Here is a 22,810-nt window from a genome sequence, read left to right on the forward strand (position 1 = left end):
GCAGCAGCTGTAACTGTCCTTGCCTGTAGATGGCGCTGGTCACTGGCACGTTGTCCACACTTGTCTCACGTTGTCCACACTTGTCTCACGTTGTCTACACTTGTCTCACGTTGTCCACACTTGTCTCACGTTGTCTACACTCGTCTCACCTTCTCCCTTCCGTCCACAGTGTCAAGACTTCTTGAGAGCCGGCCGGGGGATCTACGAGGACATCTGCCGCCGACTGCCGTTCTACCCCTCTGACTTCACAGATGGTAGGCTGAGCACCGGACTTGTTCTGGAAGTGAATCATCTCCCTTATTATGCCACAGCGGGGGGCCTCTGGCGGCTCCTCGTTTGTCTGTCACCCTTTGCCTCGGACACATCTGCGCTCCATCTGTGTCACATCGAGGGTTTGTCTCCCGCGAAAATGTCTCACTGCTCCCGTATGTTCCCCCCGCACGTTCCAATGTTGTTGTCATTTCCCAAGTCATCAGACGAGGACATCGCCCCGTACGTTCCCCTCGCAATCTCAGCAGACCGGTGGTTTTATTGACTCATCAAATCGTTTTCTTGATCAGCAAACGTGTGAGAATGTTTCTGTCGTCAGTCAGACAGATGCACACATGCTGCTTGACCTTTAGAATTTGGTCTTTTCCGAGGGAGATGGATGAATACGTGTGAATGTTTTTGAGCATTGCCAGAGATGCTTGTTTATTTTGTTTTAAAGGGATTTTAACTGCTTAATTAAATCACATCAATTTACTCGGTTGACCTCGAAACGACTCAGTAAAGTACTTCTAAGGGAAACAGAGTTTTCTGGCTCAGCTGCTCTCTTTCAGCTCTTTCTCATTTCATAATATCCGACCGCAGTCATCGGGCTGAAACACAGTCAAGATACTTCTGTGTGTGTGTGAGTGTCATCAGATAATGACCATCTGATGGAGGTCACAGGACCAACATCATTGTGATCACATTAGAGCCCAGTTTAAGTTATTTAGAAAATGAGTTGTCCATCATTTGCATGAAAGCGTTAACTGCTCTTACAAAACGATGGTCGGCATGAAACCGAAACAAATGACCCGTATTTTTATTTAAACAGGAGTCATGTGTTGAATAGTTCTACTGTACTCACTGGATGTTCCATATCGTGGAGGCACCGAATGATGAACTCTGTTAATGTTTTTAGTCATTTAGAAATGAAAGTGTTGAGCCTCCTCCGCTCCATTATGAGGTGAATATGACTCACGTGTTTGTGTTTGTCTCTCCCTCAGGCATCGTTGGCAGTAATAAAACCCTGCTGAAGTACATGACCACAGCCATCTTCCTCTACATCGCCATCCTCCTCCCCGCCATCGCTTTCGGCTCCCTCAACGACGAGAGCACGCGTGGCGAGATAGGTACGAGCACTGATGGACGTAGACACATGAACGCTATTCTAAAAGGACAAGTTCCCGTTTATTTTCTCCACAGACAGACCGCTAAAAGAGGCAACAAAGCGTCAGATTTGGTTGATAAATTCTCCGTGGGTCAGTGTGAGGGACTGCTTTCACAGTACAAGTTGTCATGTCATTTTACATTGATGTATCATTTTTGTGGAGCTTTAAATTGGGTTTAAAATATGTGTATATTGACATTCTACGGAAGCCCTGAGAGGCAAAAAATCTCAATTGTTTCTCTCCTGAAAACAAATGTTACCAGAATAAAGTTCCTTATTTATTTATTATTATCTGTGAGACGAGCGGGAAAAAAAGTTTTGTCAAGATTAGTTACTTAGTTACTTCTTTCCATCTGTTTAAACTGGTGAGAAACACAGTTTCAGCTTTGAAAAATATTGTTTTTGTTTGGATAATTTGTTTTAGGCTTAAGTGCACCACTACCCCATGTTCTAAATACTGACTAAAAACATGAATGCTTTTAGTCATATTTATAAAATGTGGTGGTGCCCTTCAGCCCCTTGTGGCCTAAATGAGTATTACAACAAACAACGTAAGATTCACCTTCCAAAGCTTTGTTCTCACACATGAAAACAAGTAAATTAGTAAAAACATTTTTTCATTATTTCTTTTCTGTTTCACAGATGAAGAAAATAATGAAGATAAAAAGATTTTCCTGGCAAAAAAACAAACAAAATTAGCTGTTCATTAGTCATTAGACTTATAAAATGCCTATCAGGGCTTCCGTAACATTCTGATTAACCTCAGCTTCTGTTCAGCTTCACAGAAGATCCTTAAGCCCGTTAATTAGTCCACATCGGTACTTCCTCCTGAGTGTCCTCCGTGTGTGTCCTCTCTGTCCAGATGTCCGGAAGACCATCATCGGCCAAAGCATCGGCGGGGTCATCTACTCGCTGTTCGCCGGCTCTCCTCTAGTCATCCCTCTGACCACAGCTCCCCTCGCCATCTTCATCAGCGGTAGGCCTCAGCTCAGCCAAAACACACTCATCTTTTCACAGTTTCTGCCGGCGGCCGATTTAAAAAGGAGGCTCGGGGGGGGGGACTAAGAAGATTACATCAAAAATCAGGAGAAGGAGGCACCCGACTGTGTCGAGCAGCAGCTAGAAACGGTTACGTCCTCTCCTGCTCCCTCTTTTACTAGAAAACAGTGTGAGAAAGTTTTCTCACACAAACAGTATGTTGACTGTTGACTGTTTCTGGTGCAGTCGAGCAAAAAGCACATATGTCTTCGAACCTTGTGTTTCTCATTGATGTTGCATAATGGTTGCTTTCAGGGGCCTACAGGTCAGGAAACTGGCTCGTCACACACACAACCATGCAAAACGTACTATTCCGTTGTGAGAGTCGACAGCGCACAAACTCTTCTTCGGTTTTTACCCAACGGCAGCATTTTGTTGCTTTGGATTTTAAACGATCTTGGCGGCTGGAAGCTGCGGAGTCGGTCAGCGGTGAGGAGGAGCAGCGACCCCGGTGCCAAGATGTGGTCTTAATACCAAAGCTGTGTGCTGGGTTTTGTGGTTTGATGCTCTTTGAAGTAAATGGGTTAGAACTGTGCTAAGCACATTCTCATATGGATAATTATCGTACATTTCCAGCAGCCTGTCTGAGCGGAACAATGGCTCGTTTGTAAAGTTGTAACTCATCTGCGCACAAATCTCCTTTTCTTTGTGCGTGAGTAAAGTAAATCTCTGCTAAATCTTTTCCTCAGTTTCTTTCTTCCTATTTTGCACAGATTACGGGAGTTACTGTTGGATGTGAAGGGGCGACACGTTGACTGTTGGCTCATCTGTTTTTAAGTGTGTGAATCCACAAAAGGTCTGTGAGGTCGTAGGAGCTCCGGTGATGTCTGACATGTGCTGTGATCTGTGTTCATGTGCAGTGATACGAGGAATCTGCGACGACTACAACCTGGACTTCCCAGCCTTCTACGCCTGCATCGGGTTGTGGAACTGCCTCTTCCTCATCCTGGGAGGCATCTTCAATCTCAGCCTGCTCATGAAGCTCTTCAAAAGGTATTTCTCAGACACTTTTACAATTTGACTTCATTATTTTGACTTCATAAAAATCGAATGTAGGGAAGCAATTCTCACTGTTCTTTTGGTTCTGTTGGTGTGCTTCCTTCTCTGTCAAACAGAAGATGATTTAAATTGGTCGGTTGCGTTCTGTGTGACGTCTCAGAGCTTTAGATCTTTACTTCCGCTTCTCTTTTCAGAGTCGCTTCCGCCAAAACCAACAGATATTAAGTTCTCTTTTATCCTCTGCCCTCCCTCAACTGAACTCTGAGGAGAAGTAGCAAATATATATATATATATACGTGTATGTGTATATATATATATTCACTAAAATGATAGCCGTGGACAGAGGCATGTTTTTGGGACGTCCGTCTGTCCCATTCTCATGAACACGATATCTCAGGAACGCCTTGGAGGGAATGAAGTGATTAGAATCGGGTCAAACGTCACTGTGACCTCACGAGAACTCAAGAATTCAGCTGCTGTTTATTACAATCTCTCTCAAATGTCTAATAGGATCAAATAATGAAGCGATGACATTTTGGACAGACGTGGAGACGCGCTTCTTCTAGTTACTCGTTATGTGTTTGGGGTTTTTTTATGTTTAAATGTATGTACTTTTAATATTGTGTTACATTTTATTCATATGTTGTGTTTGTGTTTTGTTTCACTGCTGCACAATACATGTTGGTCCTATTAGTGTTGAGTATTGCTGTAGAATCTCTTTCAGATTTTAAAACATTTTGTGAAAACACACGCACGCAAACTATACTCTGACACGTTGCTTTTTAGATTTAAATTGTAGTTTAATATGATTCACTTCTGTGTGTTTGGTAGTTTCAGTGCCGTGTTCTGACCCTGGTACATCTGCCTGCAGGTCTATTTCTAGTCTGTGATTAAAAAGTGTGATTAAAGTGTAATTGTTTTAATTATTTGGCCAAAAATACATTTATTTTCTAAGCACGGTTGTGTGGATGGAATTATAATTATTATTTTCCATTAAGAGTAGTTTTTATGTTTATTTCAGTTCATATCTGCATCTTTGTAACACTTTATTTTGATATGCACTGTTCTACAGCAAGCTTGATTATCACCGCAGTAATGCTTGCTGTGGTCTTCCAGGTCGACAGAGGAGGTCATCGCGCTCTTCATTTCCATCGCGTTTGTGGTGGACGCCATGAAAGGAACAGTCAAGAGTAAGTTGTTGTTCCCACGTCGCTGTTTGTCACAGTCTCACATTAAGCCACAATAAGCTGTCCTCTGCTCTGATCAGAACCGATGCTGACGCTCAGATCATACCTGCTGTCAGATCCACCACACACGTCTGATTTTTAAACAGCCGAATACGTGAAGACAGGAAAACTTCAAATCTCCAAAATAATCGACACACACACTTTTTAATTTGTGATTTAAAGGTGCAGCTCACTGATTAGCACTGCCGTCCTCCACTGAAGAATCCTTTGTTGACTGGTCGTCAGAAGATCTTTAAAATGATCATTGAGTCTATTTAATTACAGCTTTTTTCCCACTATTCTGCAGATGAATACCGTCATTCAGAGGAATCTTTTCAAATCTGTTCTTATTGAAGAACAAGCCACATTCTTGAATATTATTGTATTGCCAGATAGTTAGTTTTCCTGGAAAAAGACCATAAAAGACAACAAAGAAACTGTCAGACAGCAAAGACCCAACATGTGATGAATGAACTAATCTCATAAGAGCAGTGCTGCTTCTTCAGGCGTCATAGTTGCTCTGTTGCTCCGGTGGGTCAGCAGACCGAGCGGCTAAGAGAGATACTATGTACTAACTTAATCAATCCAGATTTCGATCCCCAGCCTGCAGCCATATTACCCCCCCCCCCCCCCCCCCCCCCTCATCTTAGTATATCATAAATATTTTACACAATTTAATTTCCAAAACGAGGTGATGACGGCAGAATGTAATTTATTTTGAATGCGATGTCGTCCTGTTTCCACAGATCGACTACATCGCACACTGCGATGCAGTCGTTCAATTTTCAGAAACCATTTGTAAAATACGCTCCGAGCTCACATAACATTAACCTCTGCCATTTTGTTGACACTTTTCATCCCAAGTATTTTTGTGCAGCATGAATGAATGAATACACCCCGTGAGTGCATCCAGGCTCCTTTACAACTTTGCTTGCCACGTAACTTTCTCCCGGTTTGATGAACAGGCCGGCGGAGGGAGCGGCGTGCACGTTGAGTCTCACGCTCTCCAGTGAAAGTGATGATGGGAACTTATTTCTGCTTGTGTGGCGAAGTTGTGTCATTTTTCTTATTTAAATAGTCGTTTAAAGCAAAGCTCTACTCTACAGGGTTTAATATCTCAACCCTCAGCTGAAGGAGCAGACTCACATGATGACTGCAGATCTGATGTGTTGATGTCTGTCACATTGTTACTGTAAATAATAAGTCTCAACTTACAAATACCATAAATCAAGTAAAAAAACTCAAATTATTATAAATATATATATATATATATATATATATACATATATAAGATATGCCTCTGATTCAGGTTTCTATACACAATCTTGTAGTTTGTATGAGCAAGTTTGGAAAATTGCTACATTTTTCTTTATAATAATCATAACACATTTATAATTAATCATGTTTGTCATCTCTCCAACCAGTGTTTTGGTGAAAGTGCTGGTTTTTCGTAGCTTTTGTAGGCGTGAACTACAGACTCATTCTAAACTAGATTACTTATCAGCGTATGAACATGTCAGAAACAACTGGACAAGGACGAGGTTCATGCAATTTGCAGGTTTGTTTATAATTCTGTCAGCTCTTTCATGTGGAATTCTTTATGTTTTATGTTTTAAACTTCTTGCTGTTCTGTTTTCTGTGTTTTTATTTGGCGTTTGTGTGAAGCTTTCACGCTGTAATCTGGGACCCTTTTGTAAATGAGGTTCAAAATCTCAAAGACACTTTCCTGGCCAAATCAGATTGAATGAAGGATAAGAAGATAATAAAAGTGTCAGGACTGATTTCAGTGAACTGACTCCAGTGCAGTCTGATGTTGCTGCTGTTGCCAGCGCAGAAATAAAGTCCTACGTATGCAGACTTTAAGAATTCTAATAGTTTGACCGTTGATCCAGTCGCTGCCCGTCATTCTAATGGAGATGATTCTCAACGTGTTTGATATTTACTGTGTGAGCCAAACGTCCAAAAACACTAATCAAACGTAGTGCCGTGTACCTCGAGTGGGCTTTTTTTTTTACGATCCAGTTGATCAGGTTTCAGTGCAGAGCCACAGCTCAGCTGATGTTTATCTCACTGTTATGAAGGTCTCTCTCATCCAGCTCACCCGGCAGAGTTTACTGTCCCTGTCCTCTATTTCTCTCCATCCTGCTGGACCAACAGAAGACAAAGGTCTGCCCATTGTAATTCCCTTTGTGCCAATAAAGTGCAATTTATTGGCACATCCACCAGGGATGTTTGTTCGTGTTCGTTATACAGTCACATCAGTAGTTAGTGTTTTAGGAGTTCAGACATTTCACATAAAACTACAAAAGTCAATCAGCTGGTGGCGCTAGAGGAGAAGTCAGTGTATCACCAAACTCTTTAGCATTCATCCTCTGGGCACCATGAATGTCTGTGCAACATTTCATGACAATCGTTCTAATCACATTGGGGGACCATCCAACCCGCTAGCGTGGATAAACAACAATCTGCGTATGTTGCTGGAAGTAGTCGTTACGTTGCAGAGTTTGTAGTCTTTGCTTAATCTTCAGAAATGTTCTCAGCTTAACTCAACCCTGTGGATGTGACTTCAGTCTTTCACAGGTACTACCACGCCCCAACGCTGGCCAACGGCACCATAGACGCCTTCCCTCAGGGCGGAGACCTGCTCGGGGGAAACAGGAGCGAGACGGCGGCCGGGTTGGCCCTCAACGCCCTCCCTGATTCTGTCATCCATTGCACCCGAGAGAGGCCCGTCCTCTGCCTCCTGCTGATGCTCGGGACGTTGTGGATGGGCTACACCCTCTACCAGTTCAAAAGGAGGTACGTGCAGCACTGCGGCACTCTGGAGATAAATCACTGGAGGAGTTTTAAATCTTGTTTGGAGGAACACCGACGAGTCGGGGCCTCGACTCTAAAGATTGTCTGGAGTGACGGCGCTCGCAGGAACTTTTCCAGAGGGGCTCTCACAAAGCTCTCGTTTCTGTCGAAGCTTCTGTCCCAGCCTATGATTTAATAAGCATTAATATTCTACTTCTGATTGGCCCAGTAATCAAATCAACCTCAAAGCTGGATTCAATTGTGTAAGCAACAGGCGGACCGAGGTACTTAGGCAGTGTCAGGATTGCAGCCATTGTCCTCGTCTTGTCCACAGTAATTGTATTCCTCTATTATTTGTCTCTTTCTCTCCCTCTCTTTCTCCCTCTCTTTCTCTCCCTCTCTTTCTCCCTCTCTTTCAGTCCGTTCCTGCATGCCAAAGTGAGGGAGGTGCTGTCGGACTGCGCCCTGCCCATCTCAGTGCTCGTGTTCTCCTTCATCGGCTCCTACATTTTCAGTGACATTGAGCGTTAGTATCATTTGTTGCTTCTCCAGATAATAGAGTGCATTTGACTTGTTCATGCTAAAGGAAACTTCATAGTGTGTGTGTGTGTGTGTGTGTGTGTGTGTGTGTGTGTGTGTGTGTGTGTGTGTGTGTGTGTGTGTGTGTGTGTGTGTGTGTGTGTGTGTGTGTGTGTGTGTGTGTGTGTGTGTGTGTGTGTGTGTGTGTGTGTGTGTGTGTGTGTGTGTGTGTGTATCGGCCTGCAACAAAAGTTTCTCGCCACAGCTGTAATTACACTTTTTGATTTTGAGGTTCAAAATCCAAACTTCTTTACTCTTAATGTAAAATGTCTCATTGTTAGGATCAGATCACACACAGTCATTTTAAACGATGAGCAAGATTTCTGTGATTTAGATGTTTTAGATTTAATGTGTTATGAAAATGTCTTAGATATTTAGCTGGAGTGTAACACCCTGAGTCATGAAGAAAATGAGTTCCGATTTGACTATATCAGTGACTATCTGACGTTTGTAGTGACCCTTTCCTTTACGCGGAATCATTGAGTGATACTATAGATTTATGTCGTTGGCAGAAATGGGAAATATTATTTATAACTATGTTTATATTTGATAATAATCACCTGAAGCTAAGAGTCATGTGTCTACGTTGGCTTACGTGAGCCCTCATATCTACATCGGCAGCGGGTCCTCTTCATGGAGTCCGCCATATTGCACCGCCATGTTTCTACAGTAGCCCAGAATGGACAAACTAAAGTCTGGCTCTAGAAAGAGCCACCGTAGTTCTTCGACACACTTGTGTAATGTCAGTATTGTTAGCCGCAGAGTTAAAACCGCCTTACCGCCAGCTGCTGTCTGACTCCCGTTGCTCCTGAAGTTGTGTTATTATGGTGATGAAGTGGTGATGAAGGTGACTCACACTACTCACGTCTCAAAGGGGGGGGTGAGCGGAGGGGGTAGCAGTTGGTTGAAATCTGCAATCTCACCGCTAGATGCTACAAAATCTTACACACTGTCCCTTTAATTAACTCTTTTATATAAAGAAAATATACAGAACTTTAATATAAATAAGAATACCTCCTCTCTCAGCCATGATAACTGTACGCCACGTGCACGGGCATTTATGTTTTCTCACAGCTTTTTAATGGATGATGAAGTGATTTACAGTTGTGTTTCTGTATTTTAACTCGGACCAACATGACTGAAGAAAAGCATCGCTGATTTCTCATCTGCGTGCATATCAGCATTTATTTGAACTTACATAAAGTGGGTTTATTGCCTGTGGTTTTGTGTCTTTTGTGTCTTTTGTGTATTATTGCAACCTACTTAGTCTCTCTGCTGTTAAAAAAAGAAAAAGAAAGCATAGAACATTTCATTAAATATGAAGAATAAGGGAAAGTGATTGTTAGAAAGCTGCCTGTGGTTGCTAGTCAGCTGTCTTCTAGTCCCAGTGCTCTGCTGTTTGGGGTGTGTTCACACTTGAGGGATTTGGACTCTGGTCCAAACCTGCTGAGGGGCTCAAACTTATAGCTTGTTTACTCCACAGACTGACTTTGTAGCTGCGGGGCTTCCACTATTCGTTGCCTTTATTGTCTTTCTTTATGTTCCTTAATCAAGGTACAGGCCAGAACACATTGGATATTTTCATATCCTCCATTGTTTAGCATCATTTGGAGTCTTCATTCATCGTTGCCAAGGCAGCAGCTGTTCTCCAGGGGGCGACTCAGAAACAGAGACGAGCGCCAAAACCCTCGAGTGAATTCAAATTTAAGTGCCCGGCCAATTCTCTGTTCCTTTACCTCCGGAGACAATAAGTCATAAGATAATAGGCCCATTATTGTACTGTCATTACTTCCTAAATGGAAGTAACTGCACTTAATTCAGCGGCGTTTGAGGGGCCAAATGAGATACCCAAGACATTTGAAAAGAATCCAGCTCCTCCTAGGAAACGATGTTTGGTGTGAAAACGTGAGTCATCACAACAGTCTGAGAGACAGTTATGTTTGTGAAGATGGAATCTGTTCTGATAGCAGATTTCAGGCAAAAATGACATTCCTGTCACCTTTTAAAGTCCACTGAAGGAATGTATGTTTCTAACTTTGCTCTAATGGAGATGTGATCAAGCAGGGCCTGAACTACAGTTATCTAACAAAGTAAGAACGCTTTCATTGGAGGAAAGTCTCACTCATGAATTACGCTCATAGTTGTAACTAGGACTGCAGCTAAGGATTATGTTCATTATCAATTAACCCTTAGAGACCCACATAGACCCATTTCTGTCTTTGTTTAGGGGGGGCGGGGGATCTTTATGGGTGGGTCAACAGTAGATGCCACATAGAAGTGTGTGTCGAGTTTTATAGTTATAAATCCGTAATACACATTGTGTTTAGGACACTATGATGGAAGTATACGATGCCATTCCCGTGCTCAATAGTGTCTCATAAGTTGTTGCAGCTTTTTTGGGGGTTGATGCCATTTGTTACAGATTTGGTGCAAAATGTAACCATTGTTTTCCACTCAAGAATTGATAACAATGATCAGAAATCCCTCCAAAATACCACATTAACACACCAAGACTTTTAGAAACACCAGAGAAAAATCCATGCTGTGATTTGATATCTAAAAAACGTTTATGCATATTTTGGTGATTGGATGGCGAGTACTCCTGTTCTGGAAACTGCTCAGAAACCCCTTTCTTGACAATATACCTTGGAAAGCCAAACATCCTCTGAACGCCCAATGTCTCCCGTTTGTGGGTGTAAAGGGTGTAAATGGTCTCACTATGTTTCTAACATCATCACACGCGAATACAATGGGGCTCATTGGATCCACAAGAGTCTCGGCCTTTCCAGTCATACCCAATTTATGCAGTTCCAAGACTGTTGAGGGACCCAAGTGTGCCGAAATATTCAAATAAACCATTTCAGAATAGGCGAAAATAACACATTCATTCATTCTGCATTGGATTAGCATAAAGTGGGCATGTTTGTAAAGGGGAGACCCATGGGTATAAAAGAACCTATTTATATTCACATATCTTAAGAAAGAGGTCAAGGGACCCCTTTAAAAATGGCCACCTAGCCCAACTTTGTACCATTATTTAGCCCATTAGTGACACGGTTGGTACCAATAGAGGCCTTCAGAAGATCCATTATCTTCACTCTCACTTTAATACCGGCAATCTGGCAGCTCTCAGTCTGCAGACAGTTTTCCTGATTAACCAATATATTGTTTAGTGCCTAAAATATTGGTTGTTCTGTCCGACCAACACTCCGAAACCGAAATATGTTGAACTTTTACTATCCATATAGAGAAAGGAAAAACAGCAAACCTTCATGTTTTAGAAGCTTGAATCAGCCAATGTGGAATGAATAAAATAATTAATAGATTATCAAAATTGTTGCCGTCTATCTGTCCATTGAGTGATTTAATTACTCACTGACTATTTCAGCTCTGGTTGTAATTTTGTCTCTTCCTCTGTGAACAGTTCCAGTCTTTAAAGTTCACGACCGGCCCGTCTTCAAAGTGGCTCCGTTTGAGCGGCTGTCGGCCATGAACGTCGTCAGCGCCATGGGCCTCGGCTTCCTCCTGGCCCTCCTCATCTTCATCGACCAGAACATTGTCGTCTCGCTGACCAATGCGCCAGAGAACAGGTACCGTAGAGGCGAAGAGGCCTTCATGTACAGAAGGAGTTTAACAAAGAAAGCGTGACTTGAAACAATTAGAAAACTCTCCGAAGGGATAATATCAGTGATACTTATTAGGGATACTAATTCTTGTGCATTAGCTTTCTTAAACTCTTTCCATGACCCCTCAAAAAGCCACCAAGGACCTTTGGGATCTGCTGGAACCGGATCTTTGCCGGTCTGTTAGGGAGGGAAGATTAACTGAGCCAGAAACTTGACATCTGAGTCAAATATTCACAGTCAGGGAGCTCTGAAGAAGCCTCAGAGCCAAAACACCATGTTGAGCTTTTTACCCTGTTCTTCTACATTTGCATCGGAGAGACCACTTACAGAAGCAGCAGCCATCGACCAGCCGGCAGGGAAAATCTATGGTGATGGAATTACAGCTCTTATCATCCACATTTATTGGGGAGAAATTAATTGGATCTTAATGTCTGTTCCAAACGAGGACTGGAAAGCAAAACGACGGCTTGATGTCTTCAACACTGTTGTATTGTTTTATACATTTTAAACTACTATATATATATATAGATATATATATATATCTATATATATATATCGCATGTGTGAGAACATGTTTGCATGGCACATTAACCATGAATGAGAAGAATTAGTGAAACATACGAGCGCGTTTATTCAGGTTGTGTTAAAGGGCGCCGCTGACCTCAGGAGAGCGATGCCCTTTGTATTTGTGTGACTGTGACTGTATGCTCATTTTCTTTTCACATCTCTATCTCTGTGTGTGTGTGTGTGTGTGTGTGTGTGTGTGTGTGTGTGTGTGTGTGTGTGTGTGTGTGTGTGTGTGTGTGTGTGTGTGTGTGTGTGTGTGTGTGTGTGTGTGTGTGTGTGTGTGTGTGTGTGTGTGTGTCAGCAGTTTTTCCCTGCGTGGTTCGGGTGATTCGTTGTGCTGCTGCAGTATATTTGTTGTCGAGTTTAACGGTTGCGTTGCTCCTCAGGTTGCTGAAGGGCACGGCGTATCACTGGGACCTCATGCTCTCTGGGCTCATCAACATACTGATGTCGGTGCTGGGGTTGCCCTGGATGCACGCCGCCTTCCCCCACTCCACCCTCCATGTGCGCCAGCTGGCTTTCGTGGAGCAGCGCGTGGAGGGGGGGCACCTCTATGAGACGTGAGTTCCCCGCCCTCTCGTCGCCGCTGCTAATCAGACGCTCAATTAAAGGTCGTCTTCCAAGCATGTGGCGACTGGTCATTTTGTGTTGCAGGCTACTGTATCCTGCTCTTCCCCTGATTACATGATTACTACGTAGCTAACCATCTTTTCTCCGGGCGGAAGAGGCGAAGGAGCTTTTCAGAGATGAGAGGATTAAGTTCATCATTACGGCCACGCAGATATGTGCAAAGTTATAGTCGGCGCATATATTCAGGATTTCTGACGTAGTCAAGTGTGATAAAGAGAGCATGGGGCCAATCGTCTATAAGAGCAGGAGATCTAATTAGAGATATTGATTGTAGAAAAATGTGCAATTTAGGGTTCTTGGAAGTGTGTCTGGGAATTTAAATTCGAAATTTCCTGATTATCCACGAACATTTGCAAAAGTGGCCAATCTTGTGGTGACATTTCAAAAGTAAGTAATCTTACTTATAGAGCACGTTTCAAGAGCAAAGTGCTCCAAAATACAAAATGAAGATAAAGCAGGAGACATAAAATACCCATTTAAAGCAAGGGTTGGTTATGTTACGCTAGATTTAAAAAAGTATCCAACTAAAAAAAAACAGCCCAGTGTTGCCAACTCTTTTGCTATGAAATTAGCGAGCAGCTCTCGCTCCAAAAGTTGCTAAACCTTCCAAAAAAGTTGCTAAGTCAGCAAAACAAGCCGGTCCCTCCAGGCCTCCCTCCAAAGCCACAACAACAGAATTATCCTAATGGACGTAAACACCGAGTGTGCACAGGTAGGCTCGAATTAAATGATTGGACGGTTTTATTACAGTCCTGCGACGGCCACAGATAGCAGAGTTTGTTTCTGTTCTTTTGTCGGAGCGTTTGAATAACTGATTGACCTGTCTGCAGGTCTCACGTTCAGAGAGAGAATCAGAATCAGAACCGTTTATTGCCAAGTACACATACAAGGAATTTGACTTGGTGAATAGTGCATAACAATAGACAATGAACACAGTGCAATAATCAATGGGAAGAAGCTGTTCTTGTGGCGTGAGGTCTTGTCCTGATGCCAGATGAAAGGGACTCGAACAGTTTGTGTCCAGGGTGAGAGGGATCGGCTACAATCTTTCTCGCTGGCTTCAGGGTCCTGGAAGCGAACAAGTCCCGGAGGGACGGCAGATTGCAGCCAATCACCCTCTCGGCAGAGCGGATGATGCGCTGCAGCCTGCCCTTGTCCTTGGCTGTGGCTGCAGCGTACCAGACTGTGATGGAGGAGCAGAGGATGGACTCAATGATGGCTGTGTAGAAGTGCACCATCATTGTCTTTGGCAGGTTGAATTTCTTCAGCTGCCTCAGGAAGTCCATCCTCTGCTGAGCCTTCTTGTTGATGGAGCTGATGTTCAGCTCCCACTTGAGGTCCTGGGTTATCTTCAGGAGCTTGATGGACTGGTGACTGGAGGTGCAGCTGTTGGTGTACAGGGAGAAGAGCAGAGGGGAACCGGTGCTGATGGTCTGGGAGGCTGAGACGGGTTTTCCCAGCTTCACGTGCTACTTCCTGTCAGACAGGAAGTCTGTGATCCACTTGCAGGTGGAGACGGGCACGTGCAGCTGGGAGAGCTTGTCCTGCAGCAGAGACGGGATGATGGTGTTGAAGGCAAAAGAGAGAGAGTTCCAAAGTTTAGGAGACATGACCTCAAAAGCATAGTGGCCTTTAGTTTTAAGTCTGTACAAAGTAGTGTGTTGAGAGGCACAGAGACACATTTTCCTTTCTAAGAATGTTTAATTTGAATAACTTTCAGAGGCCTGAAGAGGTATAGAAAGGTCAAGAAAAAGAAACGAAGGCTTAGAGGAAGAATCGTCACAAAGATCTTTTTTTTCTTTTTCGTTTCTATCGCTCTAATTATCCTGCAACCTCACCGATTCATCTCCTGACCCCTGTGTGGGTCTCAACCCCCAGGTTGGGAACCACTTATTTAATGAAGTGTTTTTCTTTTGCAGCTTCACGCTTCTCTGGACAGGATAAGTGGACAGATGGATGTTTCAATTGCACTCAATGCAATACATCCGACAAGACAAAAGCTAATACTGCATGTTGTCATCACAAACTACCGATAGGTCAGCTGAGGACACTCTGCCGACACTTGGCCAAAATGTCTGACGTCAGAACAAGTGAAGGACGTTTCAGTTACAGTTACAATGTATTTTTATTTACTGAGGGAACAAGAAACACGGTTGGTGACATGTCCTAAATACAGAGTTTCTTTCTTTACAAAAATCTGCATTTTGTTCATCACAGTCCAAAATAAATTTCCCTCAAACTCTTAAGAAATTTCTCAAATGGAAAATGTGCGGGAACACTGATAAGAAAATCCTGGACTAGAAATGTTGTCTGTTGCATTGTATGAAACGATTGTGTGCTCTCCGGTAAGCCATTCATTTGTATGTGTGTGTGTGTCATTGTGTGTGCGTCTCCTCAGAATCGTCCAGGTGAAGGAGACCCGGCTGACGTCTCTGACTGCCAACATCTTCATCGGCGTGTCGGTGCTGCTGCTGCCTCTCCCGCTGCAATGGATCCCCAAACCCGTCCTGTACGGCCTCTTCCTCTACATCGCCCTCACCTCCATCGACGGAAACCAGATGTGCGACCGCATGGCTCTCCTCCTCAAGGAGCAGGTGAGGAAGTGTGTGTGTGTGTGTGTGTGTGTGTGTGTGTGTGTGTGTGTGTGTGTGTGTGTGTGTGTGTGTGTGTGTGTGTGTGTGTGTGTGTGTGTGTGTGTGTGTGTGTGTGTGTGTGTGTGTGTGTGTGTGTGTGTGTGTGTGTGTGTGTGTGTGTGTGTCTGACCATATGTCGATTGCAGGGCTCTGCAGATCAAACGGTTGACTCAAATAATATTTGCAAATATAATTTTTGTGTTAGTTTTAATCTACTCAGAACACCAGGTGGGGTTTGGTGAATTAAGACAGATCAGCTAGTAAATTGTCGTTTTTAAATATAGATTTTATTGCTGGGTATCAGCGGCATAAAGATGGTTTCCAAACACTGATCTTCTTCCACTGCTGAACCTTCTTAACAAGGTCAATCAGATTATAATATAAAACCAACATTTTGCACAATACTTTTCCTTGAAGAGGAAATCTCTTTTCTTGTGTCTCTTCTTCTGTGTGTCCGATTTAACCTTCCTACTGGAACTAGTCTCCTCTAAACTCTAAACTTCACACACTGGCGCCTCCAAATGGCAGTGAGAGGTAACTGTAAGAGAAATGTCCCCCACCACTCGAAAATGTATTCTGCTTGTCCTCGCTTCACCTGGATGTTTGAGCTGCATCACCATAATATGCTATTACAATATCAAACATGAAAGTAATAGACTGAGAAACTCTTCATAAAATGTCCAAATGACAAGATCACAAAACAAGAAGCCTTGTCTGGACAAACGGGACTCAAGACTCCCCACATGAGGCCTGTGCGTCTGCCTCGTGAAACGAAATACACCCCCACGTGTCATAAGTCATGTCTCCAAAACGCGTGCAGGTTGTAACCAACACTGTGAAACCGTTTTGGTGGCAGAGGCATGTGGTAGTTTTTGATTTATCCGCTCCTGTTGTTGCAAAGGTTCGTGCCTGACACCAGATCAGTCGGGGGAGATGAGTTTGTTTCTCTTGCAGCTCCACTCAGACTGGAGAGACAGGTGTATTTTTACATAAAAGCCTCACCGAGTGCAGGTTTTAAAATAACACCAGCAGCTTCTCTCCTGTCCCCCACCTCGCATTCACACAGGAGACCCCTCGTGCTATAAATAGACTCTATAAGACAACATCCACTGAAAGCTCAATGTTATTTATGATCTGAAACCCGCTGTGCACTTCTTAGAGGTGTGTGGGCCGTCCACTTCCCTCAGTCATGTCTTTAAGACTGCAGGAGGCCCGAGGACAGTGAGGAAGAAGACCATCGGGGTAGATTGTGTTTTTAATCTGTCCTGATCCTCTCACCTCCTGCAGACGTCTTACCCGCCTACCCACTACATCCGCAAAGTGCCCCAGAGAAAGATCCACTACTTCACCTTCCTGCAGATGATGCAGCTGCTGGTACTCTGCACGTTCGGCATGTACCCTATGCCGTACATGAAGATGATCTTCCCTCTGTGCATGATCATGCTAATTCCAATCAGGTACGTCCGCGGCCATTTTGTCCCAGAATGTGATTTTTCTCAAGTGCTTTAAACCAGGACGACGTTCAACTGTATGTTTCTGTTGTTGTCAGCACCACTTGTCTCTTAAAACAGCACATTTTGGGGGAATAAAGTTGACAACTGTAGTTTTCTTAATTTCTTAATTCATTTTAATTTCATTCGATTTAATGTTTTTATTCAATAACAAGGTTTAATGTGTTTCAGCTGGAAACATCTGGCAGTTCAGTTGAGATACAAATGTTTTGTGCTGCAGGTCATCTGCTCAGTCTCACCAAACAAACTGTGTGAGACCAGTGCACTGCATTATATATGATATGTGTGAATTCACAGAATAATAATACCAAACGTTTACTGAAACACACTGTTTGCAGTTTATTACCACACCTATTACATATCATTGTATGCGAGCCTGATTAACAGACTGAGGGGCGAATTCACAAAAAGATTGCGCGGCTTTTGCAGCCGCCAAACCTGCAGAAATAAGACAAAATGAAACGGTAAATCTCCACGCACCCGCAAAGGTTGAAATGCACCCATAACTGTGCTGCCAAGCAAATGGCTTCTCAGTGCTCCTGTGCTATTTGCACCTATTTAAATGAGGTAATATGCAGACATTCGGTGCAAAATTGGCCCCTTTCTACGGAAATGAGCCTCATTTATAATATAATCCAATTCACAAAGATCAGCGCTGATAGCCACACGCAGTTACAGCGATGTTATGAGCCTTTTCAGAGTTGGTGGTAACTGAAGTGCATTCATTAGGGGAGTCCGGACGCCCAGGCTTCCAGTGATCATGGCAGCAGTGATTGTATTCAGGCGACGACATCGTCATGCATGAAGCGCTCAAACTCATCTATGTCGGGATGCACTGACACGATGTCATGAGAAAAATAAAGGAACAAAGCTCCCCTACTACCGACGACAAGAACATAATAAGGTTATTACTGTATACAAACAAATGAACAAATCATTTCTTCCCTCTGTGAAAAAGGGCAAATTGCACTCAGCTGCAACTTAATTAGCGCGTTGACGCTGTCTTCTTTTAGCTCCACGTCTTTTGTGAACGTGACTTGGAGGCGAGGCAGAGAGCGGTTACAGGTGATGCGCAATTCATGTTGCTGTTCTGGGTGAATCCGCCCCTCAGATTATCATTAGCTCTTCCAGCAGTGACGTGATGCAGATTGGCAGTTCGGAGCGACTCGTTTAATCGTTCCAACTTCACAGTGTTCAGTGAAGAGACTCGTGTGTGAACAGCACTCACTTAGTTTAACGTTTCTAACTGTAAAATCCACCTGAAACTACACAACACCTGTACTTCAGAATACTCCTCGACCATTATTAAGATGAACTATTTTGTCATTTAAACCTTCCTTAATTTATTTATTTCGGGGGAACGTGGGGACAGTGCAACAAGCAATAAACACAACACTGATCACATCATTTAAATTCTAACGTTGCTAAGGTTCATGTGTGAGCGCACAGTTGGCTCTTTACATTTCCTGGTGGAATTATCTGAGTGTTAACCTGCTAAATGCTCCACTATGTTAACCAGCTAGAGTACAGCAGCTAATCAAGGCAATGGGACTGAACCAAACCAGTTGAGTTGTGGGATGTAAAAGCGATCAGCGTGAGGATGTGATCTAAGCTCTGTAGAGCTGAGGGGAACGGCAACACCTTTCTCATGAACCTAATCCCTTCATCCATATAGGATTGGTGATTGGAGCAGCTTTAATGCAGACATCATGTACAGTTGGGATCAGTGCATGTTGTGCTGCCTCAACAGTCGCATCAGAAAGATAAATGTTTTCGAGTGCCAAGTATCAGTTTGCAGCTGATAAACAGTATAATCAGCAATTCCCCACGCGGATCTGTGCTGCCATTGTGCACACTCGCGTTGATTCGATCTCTTGTACTGGTGAGAAGGAAGCGATGAATGTAATCTGATAAGATCTGACATGCTGCTGGTGTTTTCTTTCTCCGTGCTGGTCTGACGACTGACATGGATTCTGTCTTCTCTGTGTTTAGGAACAACGTGCTTCCTCATATCATTGAGGCCAAATACCTGGACATAATGGATGCCCAACACATGTAGCTACAGATGGAGACGGGTTCTGGATCTACAAATAGACATCTGGAGTTTAAATAAAAAGGGAAAAAAAAAAAAAGAGGATTTAAAAAAACAAAAAAAAGTATTTTTCAATGCAAAACTGTTGGAAGCAAAAAGGAGATAAAAACCAACTGTTTTGATTTTTGTATCTGATAAGAACATTCTTACAGGTGAAGCACTGGAAATGTGGGAAGTCGCGTGAGAAAGAAAGATGAGAGCTGTGTGGGAAGTGTTTCCAGACGTGGACAGACTGCATCTCTCTGGGGAAAGTTCTACCGTCCAGAGCTCCCTGTTCCCTCCCTTTGACCCCGTCAGCTAGTTCAGTGCCATATATACCTCCATGTTCTCCTCTCACACCTTCACATCTTATGGTAACATTTTACAATATCCTTACTGGAGTGCATTCATCTGTGTGTTAAGCTATGGATAAGTGCTTAAAGTACTCACTAATACTGTGGAAGTAATACAAATGCTGCCGGTGTACATTGTAGAGCACGTAGAAAGGTGTAATGGCACAATGTAAGTTTCAACAATATCGCTCTTTTTTTGACACTTGGCACTCGCATTGTGTTTTTACGTCATTCGGGTGAATTCGACATACTTACGCTGTGTTGATAAGTACTTAAGTACTTCTCTGCGGATGAATTAACTGGTGAGAACGCTGCATTTAAGCCACTGCAAAGTAAATCTGTACCTGTTTTGTAATTCTGTCATTGTGCAGCGTTAAAACCAGTCCTGCACCTGTTAGCTGTGATTCCCCTTTTCTATGAAGGACACGTGCATATTTAGTTTCTAAGTCATTCCAACAACTATCAGTGTTCATGAAGGCGGAAAAAGGAAGGTGTGTGTGTGTGTGTGTGTGTCTGTGTGTGTGTGTGTGTGTGTGTGTGTGTGGGTGTGTCTCTGTGTGTGTGTGTGTGTGTGTGGGTGTGTGTGTGTCTCTGTGTGTGTGGGTGTGTGTGTGTGTGTGGGTGTGTGTCTCTGTGTGTGTGTGTGTCTGTGTGTGTGTGGGTGTGGGTGTGTCTCTGTGTGTGTGGGTGTGTCTCTGTGTGTGTGGGTGTGTGTGTCTCTGTGTGTGTGGGTGTGTGTGTGTGTGGGCGTGTGTCTGTGGGTGTGTGTCTCTATGTATGTGTGTGTGTGTGTGTGTGTGTGTGTGTCTCTGTGTGTGTGTGTGTGGGTGTGTGTCTCTGTGTCTCTATGTCTCTGTGGGTGTGTGTGGGTGTGTGTCTCTGTGTGTGTGTGTGTGTGTGGGTGTGGGTGTGTGTCTCTGTGTGTGTGTGTGTGTGTGGGTGTGTGTCTCTGTGTCTCTGTGTCTCTGTGTGTGTGTGTGTGTGTCTCTCTGTGTCTCTGTGTGTGTGTGTGTGTGGGTGTGTGTCTCTGTGTCTCTGTGTCTCTGTGTGTGTGTGTGTGTGTGTGTGTGTGTGTGTGTGGGTGTGTCTCTGTGTGTGTGTGTGTGTGTGTGTGTCTCTGTGTGTGTGTGTGTGGGTGTGTGTCTCTGTGTCTCTGTGTGTGTGTGTGTGTGGGTGTGTGTCTCTGTGTCTCTGTGTCTCTGTGTGTGTGTGTGTGTGTGTGGGTGTGTGTGTGTGTGTCTCTGTGTGTGTGTGTGTGTGTGTGTCACAGGCACATCACTAATCTGTCCTTCATCTAGCTTCCTGCCAGCTCTTTCAAAAACCAAATTTTGAAGGTAGAAGTTAAGTACTCAGCCGAATACAATAAAACACATTCCACAAGTATATATGTAATTATTCAGAACGACAGCACAAACCAAAATATATAGTAAAATCTTTATCAAATTATGAATATATTAGAATATATTATGGAATTATACAAAAAGTATTTTAGATTGAATTCAAATAGAATATTTATTTATCATGATGACAGTTTTATCTTTGAAGTACTAAATGAGAATGTTGTGTGTTTATCCGGATCTTTAAAGTAAACTGTGCTTCTCTGTTTGCTCCTTTACATTCCACGGTTACTGACTCTTGTATTCTCGTGTCTCGTCTCACATCTGGCTCTGCCGTGGTGTTTACATATCAAAGCCCCTTCCAGCTTCATGCCTCAGTCCAACACACTTCTGGTGCATTGCTAGTAAAGACGAAAGTCAGGTAAACGTTAAACTAAAAAAATAAAAATAACTAAAAAATAAATATTTGTGAGCTTTGGATTCAACAAAATGCATTTATTTTTTATTTTTGTGAACTCCTGTTCAAAGATGAGTTTTAGAATAATCTGGTCTTGTTTCCTATTTAGATGTTATGATTAGAGCAATGCTTGCAAACGTTGTCATGTAATAATCCCGACGTCTGGAAAGACGCTTGTTATCTAATACAAAAAGACAAAAAAAGTACATTTCTAAGCAAGCACTGGTTCGCTTATTAAAGCATGACTCGTCTGGGTTTTTGATACAATGTAATGCCGATGGACATGTATCCTACACAACACACAAAAAAGTAGCAAGTCAAACAGTAACTTCTCAATAAACTGAATGCAACGCTCAATATTCAGCAATACTGTGTATAAAGATAGTTCACTGGTGAGGTCTGGGTTTCCCAGCAGAGGCGGGTCCATCAGTGAAGCAAAGACGGGCCAGCTGTATTTTTAAGACACAGACTTGTCAGTCCATCCTCACGGTACAAAAAAAAAAGAGACTGCTCTGTGCTGATTCAGTTATTGCACAAAAAAGAAAAGGTTTGCCCGTCAACAAGGCATCCACACTGCTGGATTTTATTTTACTTGCTTTCCCAATATCCAAATGGCAGCTCCCTCAAGCAGTTCTGTTCAACTTTGTCTTACAGATGTGAGAAAGATGTCCAATTTGAGCTGATGTCTCACGCCGAGATAGCAAGGCATGAAAGGAAAGCTCGACGGCATTTGCATAATCCTTGGATTAAGGCTTACTGGTTGAGAGAGGAGAGAGATTGTGAAGGTATGAAGTAATATGTACAGTTTGCAACGCGGAGTTTAGTTTTGATCAAGTATCCGTTATAATCCACGGCACGGTATTAGTTTGAACCCGAGTGCAGAGATTTAACCATTCTTCTTCTTATGTGACAGTATTGTTGTTGTTCCTCGATATCTTCTCTGTCCTGATGATCTTTGGAATAGCAGCAGACTTCTCTCGGAGGACGTAGCATTGGGTTCAGAGTGATGATGTGAAACCTTGACTCCCCCTCTCGTGATTGGATTTGTTTGAAAATGACGTACTGTGGTGTTTCTCTTATTCTTTTCTTGTCCTGATTTCATATAGCCTACTTTTTCTAATCATGAATGTAAGGTGTGGATTTTTATATAGCATAATAATTTAGGTGTCAAACAGAATCTGTAATTTTGTCAAAAAGATCAGCTATATTTGTAAGCTGTAATATGTAAAAATGCGAAAACAATGGTTATAAAACAGAATGTGTTGGTTTACTATAGTATATATATATGTATATATATATATATGTATATATATATATATATATATATATATATATATATATATATGTATATATATATATATATATATATATATGTATATATATATATATATATATATGTATATATATATATATATATATATGTATATATATATATATATATATATGTATATATATATATATATATATATATGTATATATATATATATATATATATGTATATATATATATACTGTACACTGAAAAAGAGAAACTATCTCAAGCTGTTTGCCAAATAAAAAGTAGTAGTGAT

General features: G+C 42.6%; 1 protein-coding gene across 1 annotated transcript in view; it reads left to right on the forward strand.

Annotated features, from left to right (window-relative positions):
* slc4a11 (solute carrier family 4 member 11) overlaps positions 1 to 22,503 on the forward strand; it is a 75,704-nt gene extending 53,201 nt beyond the window's left edge. The window contains exons 9-20 of the mRNA XM_076107391.1: positions 170 to 254; positions 1,254 to 1,379; positions 2,280 to 2,393; positions 3,316 to 3,448; positions 4,571 to 4,644; positions 7,251 to 7,479; positions 7,896 to 8,002; positions 11,480 to 11,645; positions 12,635 to 12,808; positions 15,277 to 15,472; positions 16,799 to 16,968; positions 19,015 to 22,503. Of these exons, the coding sequence (XP_075963506.1) occupies positions 170 to 254; positions 1,254 to 1,379; positions 2,280 to 2,393; positions 3,316 to 3,448; positions 4,571 to 4,644; positions 7,251 to 7,479; positions 7,896 to 8,002; positions 11,480 to 11,645; positions 12,635 to 12,808; positions 15,277 to 15,472; positions 16,799 to 16,968; positions 19,015 to 19,081 (1,641 nt within the window). The 3' untranslated portion in view covers positions 19,082 to 22,503. The remainder of the gene's footprint in view (positions 1 to 169; positions 255 to 1,253; positions 1,380 to 2,279; positions 2,394 to 3,315; positions 3,449 to 4,570; positions 4,645 to 7,250; positions 7,480 to 7,895; positions 8,003 to 11,479; positions 11,646 to 12,634; positions 12,809 to 15,276; positions 15,473 to 16,798; positions 16,969 to 19,014) is intronic.
* The last annotated feature ends 307 nt before the right edge of the window (positions 22,504 to 22,810 follow it).

The sequence above is a fragment of the Anarhichas minor genome, unplaced genomic scaffold (assembly GCF_050575085.1).
Source record: "Anarhichas minor isolate MPS153535 unplaced genomic scaffold, ASM5057508v1 ptg000038l, whole genome shotgun sequence".
Taxonomy (NCBI): Eukaryota; Metazoa; Chordata; class Actinopteri; order Perciformes; family Anarhichadidae; genus Anarhichas; species Anarhichas minor.